Genomic DNA, 14490 nt, shown 5'->3' with positions numbered 1-14490 from the left:
CTTTTACAGAGTTTCTTTACCTCATATTACACAACTGCTCACCAAACTAAAACTTACAAAATAAATGTTTTATTAATCACATAGTCCAAACCTATTGCATTTTCCAATGCTTGTTTTCTATGTTACTGTTGGCTAGTATTAAGATAGACCAGTTGTCTATTACTATTCCTTTATCTAATTGGATGCACCTATGGTTCGATCTCAGTAGCTGCAAAGACATGGCCTCTCCCTTCGTGTAATCATACAGACCACTGGCTTTCAAGGCCAACGTGACTAGCTGTAACCTTCTTCTGCGACGGCGAGCTTTAGCTCAGTCGATTCCGAACAAGCGTGCACTCTAAACTAGGCCTGGGCAGTAAATTCCGTTCCGCTTGCGGAATTTGCAGAATTGGGATAATTTTGCGTTCTGCGGAGAACACGGAATTGCCAAAAACCGCTGCGGCGGTGTCACCAGCGCTCCTAACATTGTTGGGCCCCAAACACCTTAGAGATCTTGAACCTCTCTCAGGGCTCTGAATTCATACAGCATGCTACAAACTGTGAAATACGCACCCAGGCTAGTGCATCAGGAAAAACCAAGTAAAATGCTTGGTTACCCCGAAGATACATTTGTGCAATTTTAACTTGAATTCCCAACGAGCAACCGTACGGGACATCTGAATGCTTGTTTCAAGGATTGGCACTTGAGTTGTTCGGGGCCCCAGATACACACACTTGGCTGTTTTAAGCAATGAGTGGTTCCTTAATTCTACGTCTTGTCTCCATTGTAGGAAAGGGAATCATCATAAAAAGAAAGCAGACTGGATGCCCTGCCATCACGCTTCTTATTAAAAAACCAGAAGGTGAAATATCAGTGGACATCGTTTTGGCTTTAGAAGTGAAGACCTCGTGGCCACCTAAGACTAAAGAAGGACTCAACATCACGGACTGGCTCGGTACCAAAGTAAGACAAGATTACAGAAGATTCGAGCCCTTTTACCTGGTTGCAAAAAGTGCAAAGGACGAGCATATGATGAAAGGTACAATTTTTGTTATTTATGATGTGTTTTTGCTATTGCATGTACAGTAAATTATTATGAAGTCAGTTCTTAAAATGTGTATTATATAACACATTCTTCTTGTTAGTTATACATAACAAATTAATGAAGTTATCATGCACATCACGAAGTAAACTAAAAACCACTTAAAACACGGTCCTGGAACATGAAATAGTTTATTATTTAGATAACGTGAAAATATACCACTGTCTTCGTTTGGAGGTAACAGTCTTTCAGAAACTTGGGAAGATGGGGAGCTCTGGCTGAATGGGGCGCCATCCCATATGTCAAAATTACATCCTAAAGAATCAACATTTCCAATTGTTTGCCATACGGATAGCTACGGTATTCGGGCTCAGAATTTTGGGGCTATATAGGTGTGTGGGGTACGCCCCAATGGCAGGGCAGCCCGAACCCCACTGTGTTTTTCCAAGGCTATCCCTGGCATCCAATAGGCTTTCTGTCGCCCGGGGGGCGGGGGGGAATGGGGGGGGTTGTACTGTGATGCATCTTCTAATCTGCTGACCTGGGTTTGCAGAGACAGTGATGGGGCTTTAAGGGTGTAAAGTATGGTCTGATGACTATACAGGCTTGTCCCCAGCCCTTTTATTAATTTTTTTTTTTTTTTAAAGAAAAACCTCGGGGGCTCAAAGACTGGTGGGGTCTTTGGAGGCATGGCTTGATTCCTAGATGGGCCGCCCCAACAAATTTATTTTTTATACATATAAAAATGACTGGTGTCTAGTGGCCATCCCCTCACAAGTGCAGATTGGGAGTAAACATTCCCCCCAATTTGCTACTCCCTGGGGTGACAGGAAGACTGTTGGGGGCTTTAAGGATGAGGGTAAAGCCTGATGCCTGGATGGGTTGACTCCTCACCCCATTTCTTTTTTATCAATATAAAAAATAATGGTGTCTAGTGTGATTTTTGTAACCCCCTTTCAGAGCTAACTGGAGATAAATATCTGCTCCAATCTAAGGACCTTTGGTGCTTTTAGCAGTGGGCATTTGGCCATATGCCAGTATGGCACTGCCTCCACCCTAGGCGGCAGCAGGATATCCTCGTGGGTGACAGTGTGCTTTCCAAATACACATAACATTCATTTTTATGAATATAAAAAATTCTGGTGACTAGTGGGGTTCCTGCCCTATCCAGAAGGGCAGATTAGAGGTAAACCCCACAATTTGCCATGCAGAGGAGGCAGGAAAACTATTAGCATCTTTAGGCTTAGCAGTACATGTCGATACCAGAACAAACAGGCCCCTACCCCATTCCTTTTGTTTTTTAAATCCATGACTTTTAGTTGGGGTTTGTCTCCCCCTTGGGTGTGACAGATTGGTGTACATCTCCGTAAGAAATTGGAGTATTAGGTGAAGGAGGTGAGCACTTCTTCATCTGCAAACACCATCTGTGAGGCACCTAACCTTAGCTTTCCCACTAAAGTATCACAGTAGGAAGACCGTACTACTTGGCCATAACGTGATGTGACCCATTTTGTCCTCTAAGTCAGGCTTCCGTCCCCAACCCAGGAAAAACTTGGCCTATAAAGACAACAATCAACAGAGGCCACTGACAGCTGTTCGTGTCAAGAGCCAGGCTCCTTCCCCTCCAATGCCTGGGAGAGGCTTCAACCTGGGACCTTGACCTGTCCAGCCTTGCGGCTGGCAAGGAGCCCCCCAATCACTCATGCGTTCTCTCTGACCTCATGTTTCTCAAATCTCAGTGGTGGTATTCTGAGAGTGGCCTATAAGTACAGGGTCTGTACCCTGTGCCCTGAAGCCGAACAAGTCCCTGCCAAGCCAGAACTTCCAGGGGCGACCAACCACAGCCCTCAAGGCTGACACCCTGTGTCTTGCGCGGGTCTACCTGGTGTATGTCTCCTGTCTTTGTGACTGCTCAGACAATATCTTAGGGGAACTTCTGCTGCCCTTGCTGCCGTTGTTAACTTTCGCCTCGAGCGTACTACGGACCTCTCCAGACCCTTGACTGCCTCCACGGACCCGCCCGCCTGTCTCCCGCCGCCCGACTGCTCTGAATCCAGCTAGAGCGGGTCCGCCGAGAGGAGACCGGCGAGGGGCAAACTACATCCCCCAGAAGCCCTTGCTGGGGTCCGTGTCACCTGGGAGCGCCAGGCGGCGCATTTAAACCGCATCAGCCCCATCGAGTGGGGGAACTTCTGCTGCTCTTGCTGCCGTTGTTAACTTTCGCCTCGAGCGTACTACGGACCTCTCCAGACCCTTGACTGCCTCCACGGACCCGCCCGCCTGTCTCCCGCCGCCCGACTGCTCTGAATCCAGCTAGAGGGGGTCCGCCGAGAGGAGACCGGTGAGGGGCAAACTACATCCCCCAGAAGCCCTTGCTGGGGTCCGTGTCACCTGGGAGCGCCAGGCGGCGCATTTAAACCGCATCAGACCCGTCTCGCGGGACGCGAGCGGGACGCCGGGCGACCGAGCTAGACTGGGCTGGGCCACTCTCCGTGGTTCTCTTATCAAGCTATATACACCTTGACGGACCAGGTGCTTCCATTTAGTCAACTGTTGTTGCTGCCGGTAGACTTAACGTACCCCGCTAGGAAGAGTCCTAGATCTATCCATCATGACCCGGGAGACCAGAAGTAAGACAGCTATGACCAACGCTTCACCTACTGGCCCTATTGACCGCTTCATTACACGGACTAACGAAGTTATCGACCAAAGCATATCCCTTCTAGAACGAAGGGTGTCACACGACCTCGCTATCGCTAGAAAGTCGTCACTGGGCCCCTTAGCCTTAGCCCAATCTCCGCTCAAACTGTCAACTGACATACCTGTGCTAATACAATCACCAGTATTAATACAATCACTGCAACTACAGCCAACTGTTTTAGCAGAAATCCATTCAATTTCGAGATCTGTTGATCTTTCTGTCTCGAATCTCTCACTAGACTCAGACACCCTAGGTAATCTAGAAAATACACCTGACCTCCAGCTATTACAGTCCCAGGAACCAAGTACAGGCTCTCAGCATATGGGGGTAAAGGAGGGAGCTGTCCCTAAGCAGAAAAAAGATTTAAAAAAAGATAAATCAAGAAACACCAAGGCTGCTCCTACTAACAAAGAAAGACCTACTTCTCTAATCACGCAGGGTTTTTCAAATGCTCCGCCCACTCAATCTACCAACTTAACAGATCAACCTGTAAATTTAACTTTTCCACCTACAGTTAATGCAGGGGAGACCTGAGGTCTATGTAGCACAAACACCCAGCTTCTGGCAAGCTTTAGGGAAATCCTAAAACACCATCTCCAACCCCTAGAACGTAGCATAATGGCAATTGAAAAACAACTTGCAAAACTGACCCAAAAATCATCTAGTCATCATAGCATGGTTCAATAGAATATAGGGGCTAGTAAGGGAATTTCCACAAGCTCCAACGTTCAAGGCGGTATAAAAAATATCTGTGAACCCAAATCTTCAAATGCGCCAATACCTCAAACCACGCAATCAAACGCCAAGAAGCCTCATATCCCTGTTCCCCCTACTCCAACTTTTGGAAGCGGGTCAACAGATACGACCTCGACTACCATCCCAACCCAGTCAGCACCCCCTCAATTTGTTCCAACTCAGCCGACTTCTGATAAGGATTCTGTCCAGCCACAATCTCAGAGACCAATTCCACCTTTAATTCCCCGGTACCCCACGTTAAATGTACCAGGTGACGGGAAAAGGGGGTTTAAGTCCAGACGCCCGATTCATCTTCCACGAGAAGCGTCCCCCTTCACCGTCATTCTTACGGGGGTTCCGGAACTCCCAGAAACTACAAAGGAACCATCTTGGTCCCTTCAAAACAAGGTTCTACAGTGGCTTAACATTAACAGGCCAACACAATCTGCATATACCAGCAGAATATCCACTGTGCGTAGAGTATCGTGGATAGGCCCAGAACCTAAGAGTATACAGGGAGATTGTATTATAGTTAATTGTGAAGACCCGGCTACTGTCGATCATATCTGTTCATGGCCAGTCCTAGCCAAGAGCGGGGGGATTGACGCTTATCGTCTTTCCTTTTTCTACCCCCCGAAATATAACAACCAATATAACAACCAAAATCCAATTGGGAGCATTCACTAGAGAGGCCCTGGGACTATGAGGGTCCCTGGCTTACCCAGTGAAATATCAGCAGAGAATGGCAATCCCGGCCTGGTTTCCCAATAGAGAACAGGTTTCTTTGGCGGGGTGGCAAGGTCTTCCAACAAGAAACAGATATGACTGCCTGGAAATGGTCGATTGACCGCCAGCCATTCCACAGTGCACGATTCAGTTTCAGAGGACACTTACCCCTCCATCGACTATAATGAGAGCCTCGGCGAATTTACCGATAAACACAAATCTGTCACTCTCGACCCTTACCTGTGTCCAATCCCCATTATCTTTATCTCGTCCCGCTGTCCCCACAGGTTTTGTTGTGGAGGACTCTGAAATTTTTCCTGGCCAAATGCCCCCCTTGACCGAGGGTTCCAAGTCTCTCTTACATACAGAGACTCTGATTCGCCCTCTCCAACTAACTATGACCGATAATGCTACTAAAGTCTTTTCACATAGTCAAGCACGTGACTCCCTTTCATCTAACGAGATGTCCCTATCCGTCCTATATTGGAACATTGCTGGTCTTCGTACCAAGATCAATTTACAATCGTGGGCGGATATGATCAATCGGAATCACATCCTTTGTCTCCAGGAGACTTGGCTAACGGTCCCCGTCCATCTGGTGGGCTATAAAACTTTCTTCATTCCAGCAACACAGGGTTTGTTCGGAAGACCTAAGGGTGGTCTAACTGTTTACGTAACCAACATCCTTCCCCTTACAACAATTACCAGCTTAAAAGAAGAAGTTTGTTACCAAATTCTAAGTATCCACGTCGACAATAGATTTGTTTTCCTTTTGGTGAACTTATATAACAATCTTGCACCCACCGACTGTGAGCTAATAATAAATGAAATTACCACCTGCCTAAAGTCACAGCTGAACAAGTCATCGTCTCTCCCTCTTTACCTCATTTGGGGAGGCGACTTCAATATCCCACTTTGCTCTAATTACAGAAATGGGAACTGTGGACTGAATGACGAGATCGATAGCCCTCTGGCCCACTTCGTACATAGCACCGACGGGAACTCTCTGAACGAGAGCCTTTTCACGCTAGAGCTCGACTATGCAAATCAGTTGGTTCACCCTCAAGTTGACTTCTCCACAACATTTTATGGTAGGGGTCTGTCTAGCACGATCGATTTTATTCTTTGCTCACAGAACTTAAGGGGCCAATTGGCAAATTTTTCTACAGGTACAGACAGTTCCAGTGATCACTACCCCAATAGAATTATAATACAACTACAATCAGTATCACTTCACACAAACGTCAGAAGCCTGTTAACGCAAGAATCGTTAAAAATGGACAAATTGAACGGGTTCTCAGTGAAATGGGCTAAAATAGATCCTGATGCAGTAACAGAGAAAGTCCTTAAAAAAGCCATCTGTTCTGTTAACGACTGCCTAGACCCCTGCTCATCGCCCCAAACAGTGCTGGCTAGCTTTGGCAGGATTCTGGGAACAATAAAAGAGGAACTAACGCGCACTACCGCCCGGAAACCATCGGCCGAGGGCTGGTTTAATTCCGGGTGTCGGAAAGCACTTTCAAACCTCAAGGCAGCTCTCCAGACTACCCCGAGGGACTCCCTAGAGATAGCAAAACTAAGAAAACTCTATAAGGCCGAAAGGGTAAAACGAACTAAAGATATCAAAGCTAATCTGTGGTCACAACTTCATCTCAGCTGTCGATCAAGGGATAGTGGACACTTCTGGCGTGTTGTAAAATCTCCCTTCTTGTCAAACTCGTCGTCTTCTCAACATCTCGACGTTGCAGTAACTGCAGAAGAATGGGTTTCCCACTTTTCAAGAATCTTCGGAGAATCCCTAACTAAATCAACCGAGGGAAGCTCTACCACCGTTTCTACAATGGACCTAAAGAAGATCTTCCCACTAAACCTCCGGTTTGAACACGGAGAGGTGATCAGGGCCCTAAAAATGTCAAAACCAGGCAAGGCCCCCGGTCCAAACGGGGTGCCGGTGGATATTTTCACTCATAACATCGAGCTTTGGTCTCCACTCCTCACCCAGGTTCTGACCGCGGTAACAACTTTGGGCCTTATCGACTCTTGGTCTACATCCATCCTCCTTCCCATCTTCAAAAAGGGCGACCGGAATGATCCGGTCTGTTATAGACCCATTTCCCTCCTGGATTCCCTGGGTAAGGTAGCGGGACGTTTGCTGCTGGAACGTCTCCAGGAGTGGGCAAATACCAACAACATCTTAACCGACCTTCAATATGGGTTCCAGGAGGGTCTTGGGACTGTAGAGCAGCCCCTGAACCTTGCTCTCCTGATCGGGAAGTACGTGAATGCAAAAAAAGGCCACTTATTTCTTGTGTATGTTGACCTCAGTGCAGCGTTCGACTGTGTACAGCATTCGAAACTCTGGGCCCTCCTTGAGGAAATGGGCGTCGATCCTGCTCTGATAGGATTTTTGCGCGAACTGTACTCTGACGCAACCGCAAGAGTTAGGTACGGGATCAGCGGAGAACTCACCCCCCCTTTCAAAATTACAAAAGGAGTCAGACAGGGCTGCGTACTGGCTCCCTTCTTGTGTAATCTGTACACCAATGGCTTGGAGGCAGCCATGCTAGAAGGGAGCCAGGATCTTCCACAAATCAAACATCGCCCCATACCTACGCTGTTATATGCGGACGACTCAGTCATCTTCGCCAGGACGCTGATCCAACTTCAAGCACAGCTTAATAAGTATTGTTCTTATATGGATTCTCTTGGCCTCAAGGTCAATATAAAAAAGACATTCGTAATGCACCTTGGTCCGAAAATAAAAAGCCCTAAATCCATCTTCGTTGATAAGATCAAACTTGAAAGAACCCGCGTCTATCCCTATCTGGGCATCCCGGTGGACGATTCCTTGAGTTGGCGGCAGGCCGTGGCAAGCAAAAAACTGCTCTTTTTGAGAGCCAAGGCAGCCCTAGTTTCCTTCTCAAGGAAACTGGGGAAACCGGCACCCCCTGAACTACTCACAATATACTACGCAAAATGCCACAGTGTGGCAACGTATGGTGCAGGGGTTTGGGGCTATGGTCCGATAAGCCCACTCCAAACGATTGAGAACGAGTTTGCTAAATATCTGTTGGCCTTACCACACAGTGCCCCAACCTTTGCCTCGCTAGCTGAACTAGGCATGGATTTTATCACCGACACCATCCGTTGCCAACCTATGCTTTTGTGGCACCGTATATGGACAAAAGAGGAGTGCCACTTAATGCGCTCCTTAATTTCAGATTGTACAGCCCTTGACAACTGGGAAAAAATACCCTGGCTAGTATACATTAGGAACCTTTGCCGGGACATGGATCATACCAACTTCTTCAACGATCCACCGAGTATGAGTGACATATCGAGAAAAGACCTCAAAAAGTTATGTGTGTCCCATTTAAGAGCGCTTTGAAGTTCAGCAGAACTGGTGAAACCTACAAACTCACAAGTTATTGCCGTACAGACCCACTTGGGTATTCAACCATATCTGATCTTCCCTTTGAACAATCATGAAAAGTATCTTCTCACAAGGTTTCGTTTTAATTCTTTTTTCCGGCTTGTAACCTTTCCAAATGTCCAAAACTGGTCCCCTGTTATTACTCCTTGTCCCTGTGATGATGTTTCCCCCCAATCAACAATTCATATTCTTTTTTTCTGTAAATTTTATTTCTTCCCTAGGAAGGTCTGGATTTTGCCCTTACTAAGATCAATCGGCTTAAGAACCTGTCGTCCAGCATATTTAACTTTGCAATGTCTGAAGTCTCCTTTTATAGCGAAGTATGTAGCTAGTTTTTTAAAAGCCTGCATCAAATACCGACGCAACTATGAGTAATCCATATTTTAGCTTATGCTCTTTTTATCTTCTTTTTAACATGATTGACTTACTCCTTATACGTCTTTTAACATTGTATAATTCTAATGTTTTTCTTTGTACTTTTTATGGTTGCAATAATATGTGGCAATCTAATAAAAGTTTATGAAATGAAATGAAATATCTTAGGTCAGACATGGCCTGCCCAGGGTCAGTCTTAGGGTGCTGTATTCTCCAAGTGGGCATCCCCTGATCCACTGGTCGTCTCACTGTGAATTTCCTCCACATCCTATCCCTTTCTCTCCATCTGGGCCTCTGTACTCTCTGTTTAGGAGCAGTACCCCCAGAAATGTGAGCTTTTGTGTTCCCTGGGTTGCTCATCCACATAGATCTTCTATTGCTGGTAGTAGTTAATTTGCCAGGATGCATTCAATGGGCATCTGGGGACTGACAATGACCGCCCTAGGGGCCAACCCCCTCCCCCTCCCATTCCAAGGAGACCAGAGTCAAGCCATATGGTGGACAAAGTCCTGCTCATGTACCTGGGTTACCTTGCATACCTGTCCTGGTAGATACTGCTATAAGGAAGCCAGTCTTTCCACAACCATCATCTGACTTGCACAGGTATCTCTCAGAGAAGTGACATTCATTGTGATCTGGTGGAAGGGACTCTCCTCCCCCCCCCCCACTCTCAGGGTTCACAAACTGACCAGCCAGGTAGACCTCCCAACTAAGGGACGGTGGGGCACAATGTTCCCTCTGCTTCTTGGCATTACCTCCCTCCAAAGCCACACAGGCCATACCTGAACACAGTGCCCTCCTGTGGGTGGTTTCCTGGAATAAACAGTGTCTGCTCACCTGTGTACTAACTGAAGACAGTCAAAATAATAGTTGGGTAGGAAAAAGGGCGCCATGGGCTTCCGCCCACCTTAACCTCCCCTCTTATTCTCAGAAAGGGTGTGGAAATCCTCCCTCCCACACACAACACTGGGTTGGTGCCCTTTTGGGACTTTGATTTACTCTGCTCCTCCCCTTTGCTTTGGTGCGGGGCACCTGAACTCTTCTTGGTGTCAACTCTTTTGTACTGACCAATGAGTAAACTTCCTTTACAGGCTTTCTTTGTACAGGGAGCTTGGAGTTAATAAGGTATTGGGACTTCTCTGCAAATAATTACTGAACATGTGTGCTCTATGAATAGATTGTACAGCCCATCATCGTCACTCACTTTTGTATCCTTCACACAACCATCTAGTGCTTTATTGTAGCAATCCACGAAATCCACCAAGGACTGCTTTAACATTTTATGGCTGTCCCTAAACTTTAAGTTGTATTTTTTCTGGGTAAGATCAAAGTTGACAAAAAGGGTTTCTTCTATGGGGCAATCCACATCCTGTCTGCCTTATCCAGGGCCAAAAGCCCCCCCCATCCCTTCTGTGATTAGTTTATACTATCAGATACCTGTCCCCCAATCATCTTCTGGGAACCTGTGCATGCACTCGGCCACCTCGTAGGCCTTAAACCACCTGGTATTATCATCCCCTACCATAGAGCTAGGCATCAGGTCTTTAGGGATATGGACATTTTACCTCATCTAGGCACCTCTGTGTCACTGCCAGCATCTTCACTGGATTCTGTGACACTCCCAGCTTTCAGGTGTAACTCCCTCAGACTCACTTCATGAGCCAACATCATTTACCTCTCCTCTAGAGACAACCTTATCTCCTCTTAGGCCCTTGCTGCTACTGTCTCACCGTACCTGTCCTCCATGACAATCTTTTTTTCTCCTATATGGTCAGTTTTTTCTCCTTTATAGGCAGAGTGTCCAGTTGTTGCTTCAGAACTCTCTTGGTGTGTCTCTCTTCCAGCTCTGACCGGGTCAGCTGCAGGCAGAGACTAGGCTTCCTACTCTGTTTAAGGCAGGGGTTCTGGATCCTGTAGGCTCATCCTCTTCTTGCACAGGAGACTCTGCAGGGCCATCCTCTTCCTGCATCCCCCAGACACCATACCAGGCTCTGAGGGAATCTGATATTCCACTTTCTTAGCTCCCTTTGCCAGTTTTAGCCCCCTTTGGACATTTTGTTGAGCTCTGCCATGTTGAAGCGTTCAATGTTACTCAAGTCCACCTCGTTTCTCAGAAATTACAGGTGTAAAACAGTGAAAGGGTACTGATGAAGATTTTGGAAAAATCCCAAATTTCCAATTAAAAAAAAATATATATGTAAGGTCATTTTTTTTTCTTTCAAACTGATTTTGATATACGATTATTTTTTGTTTTTTTTGTTTTTGGAAGACCTTTATTGTGCACAACATTGTTGACATACAGAGTACATTTCGTGGCATGCAAGGGCCGGTCAGGCCATATATAGTCAAGTGGATCCTCAATTGAATGACACAGCCATTTAGCCGGTAACCCGGGGGTCCGGCGGCGATATCCATAGATATGTATGTACAACATTCTGGTAGTCAGTTGCATAAATGATAGGTCTGCATTTTATCTTTCATTAGTAACATAAACATTGCAGGTTTAGTCAAGCATTAGTACTGTTGTGCTCAGCGCTCAAGTCCCCACTGAGGATCTGGGAATCCGCTGTGGTTAAGCAATAGTGGGGGAGCTGTCGATAGGTGGTGATTCAGACGTGTGTGCATAATGCCGACGCGGGTGTGGCAAGACGTGTAGTGGTATAGCTCACTGAAGCATAGGAGCAAACGGTTAAGCGTGGCGTGGCTTGTGTGCAGCCATTGTGTATGGAGACCAGGATATCCGGTGGTGTGGTGTATATGCGTCTCTCCAGTGTTGCGAGTAGGAGGTCGCAAAATAAAAGACGGGGGGGATGGTAGGTGTACGGCGTATCCTGGTCGTGGCCTAATGCGGGTGGGGTTTTGGTGCGAGCCCGCATCTTACCGCAGTCCTTGGACACTGTCGCAGCTCAGCAGTCGGCAGGCGTCATGAGTACTGTAAGGGGGTCGTTTCTTGCTAGCTGTATGTTGCATCGATTATTTTCATCTGCAATAAGGGAGGGGGTCCGGTCGGGAAACGTGACCAGTGAACTAACTGTCCCCTATGTCTATACAACAGTGGGAAAGAAAAACCTCTAAGTGGGGGGGCAAGTGGGGTCAGGGGTTTGGGGGGCGGAGATCAGCGCGGGTTCCTGTGGGGGGTCAGCTGGTGTGAGGCGAGGTGCAGCAGAGTGTTCCGTATTGCGAAGCAATGGACACGGGGGGGAGGGGACATAGAGTTGTGGTCACTGTGGTTGTTGGTTGGCGTTGTAGTGGCTACGGGGCTTGTTGCTTCAAGTTATCCCTTGCTCCTGGCAGGTGCGCTGGAATGTCTTAAGGAGGTCGTCCCAGAGCTGAGCGATGGGGAATTTTCGAAGTCCTGCGGTTTCCTCCTGGAGGAGGACCGCGTTTTCCGCCCGCGCCCAGTTGGTAAAGGAGGTGTACCAGTGTCGAATGTGTGGGGGGACGTGGCTTTCCAGTGTTTAGTAAGTAGGCGTTTCGCCGTTATGAGACCCATATCCGAGAAGCGCGCCTGTACTCTGTTAAGTTTCGTGCGTTTGTACAATCCCAGGATACACGCCTCCCATGTGTGGGGCATCTGCCCGTCAGTGTTGTGTGTGAGTAGCGCTGTGACGTCATCCCAGTATGTTCGTATGTCAGGGCAGTGCCATAGCATGTGCAAGAGGTCTGCCCCATGCAGGGAGCAGCGTTGACAAGCAGCGGTCGTGATTGCGAAGTGCCTGTTAATTTTGTCGGGCGTGAGATAAGCTCGGTGTAAAATGTAGAATTGAATGATTTTAAAGCGGGGGTTGCGTGGAATGTTTGTCGGTCCGGCTAAGATCATGTCCCATTCCTTTTCAGTCCAGTCCTGTCCCCTGTCCGCTGCCCATTTTTCCCGTAGCGGCATCGTTGACGGTTGTGAGTGTGCCTGTAGGGCTTGCGCTAGCCAGTGTATGATGTGTGAGCCGTTGCCCATAACATGCAAATACTGCATAAAGGTGTGCATCGGTGGTTCCACTGTCATGTTGCCCCAGGAGGTGGTAAGCGTACGCAAGAGGGACGCATGTAGCAGGAACTGGCCAGCTGGAAGACCTGTGTCAGCCGCTAGATTCGCAAAAGGGAGCAGCTCTCCATCCGCATACAGATCACTGAGCGCGTCCACACCTGCTTGCATCCAGGCGGTCAGGCGTGTCTCAGTCAGCGCACCTGTCGGGCCGGGAGTGCCCAGTAGGGGCAATATCTGGGCATATGGTGTTGTCGCCCGGGTGAGTCACAGACATCTCAGGAAGCACTTGCGCGCTACTGCGAGGTGCAACTGGGAGGGGCAGGGGGCCTTGGTTAGCGGATGGAACAGCGTGCAAATTTGGGTTTGCGTCCAGGCTGCGGTGTCCGAGGTAGTATCCTCCAGATGGTTGCCGCTTAGCCACCCCGTCACCCATTGCAGTTGTGCCGAGAGGTAATACAACTCCATTTTGGGAACCGCTAGGGATTTTGATATACGATTATACTAAGATTTTTTATTTTAAACTTAGCACTGGGTGGCACTGCACAAACACAAGTCCTGAATCCCACCACTGAACACCAATGTTAGAAGTTGGTATTAGTTGGAGGAGGTGAGAACCTACTTCAAATAATAATTGCAATCCTTGTCAGGGTGAACCTTCAAGGTCACTAAATAAAAATGTGCTTAACCATCTGTTAGCATGGTACAAACCAGTCAGGCATATTTTGGAGGCAACGTGTGAAGTATTTATTCAGCATTCAAACAGTAATAAAGTGCAAACACAATACAAGAAAAATCCCAAATTAATTTAGAAAAATAAAGTAAATATTAATAATTAAAATGACACCAAACCTTCAAAAATCCAATATGTTAAATTAAAAATACCACCAAATGGGAAAGCGCCAACCATGGATATTTGTCAGTGCTATGCCAGGTCAAAGTTGAAAGTTAAAGCTGACCGCAATAGAGTGCAGGTTGAATACAGGGAACAGGTTCATCCTGATGAAAAGTTTACCTTCTGAGTTAGAAATGTTTATGGAGAAAAGGTCAAAGATCATTGGTGGAGCCAGCAGGATCCAAAGTGGCGCTCGATAATGGCGGGTTACTGAAGATCAGGATTCTAGTGAGATATTTGATGAAAGGTGGGAAAGCTCCAAGCAGTTGAAAAACATGCCCAGGAATGCCTCTAGGTGAATGGAGTAATGGAATCCATCAGAACTATATGATCACTAGGACAGAATTCTCATCTTCGAAACTTAGTTCAATTTTGGCTCAATTGGTTGATAAAGGTACCTTCATATTTACAAGTACAGGATCAAGTAGCCCTGTAATATGAGATCTATAGGAATGACTTCGAGAAAACAGAAAATACACATTGGTGAACATCGTTGCAACAGCAGATGCCAACTCACTACGATGCGCCTCACAGCACATTACATACAGAAGAATCATTCTGAGAGTGATCTGTACTAAACAGTCATAGAAAATATTAATATTAAACATAACATGTCCTAGGCAT

The 14490-nt window shown here is 47.0% G+C and overlaps 1 protein-coding gene across 1 annotated transcript in view; it reads left to right on the top strand.

Annotated features, from left to right (window-relative positions):
• Positions 1-14490, top strand: part of CGAS (cyclic GMP-AMP synthase) — a 366766-nt gene that overhangs the window by 202489 nt on the left and 149787 nt on the right. Inside the window, 1 exon segment of the mRNA XM_078648056.1 lies at positions 771-1019. Within this exon segment, the coding sequence (XP_078504182.1) occupies positions 771-1019 (249 nt within the window).

The sequence above is a fragment of the Lissotriton helveticus genome, chromosome 6 (genome assembly GCF_964261635.1).
Source record: "Lissotriton helveticus chromosome 6, aLisHel1.1, whole genome shotgun sequence".
NCBI classification, from domain to species: Eukaryota; Metazoa; Chordata; class Amphibia; order Caudata; family Salamandridae; genus Lissotriton; species Lissotriton helveticus.
The sequence above is the reverse complement of the archived record's forward strand: the minus strand, read 5'-3'. Positions and strand labels throughout refer to the sequence as shown.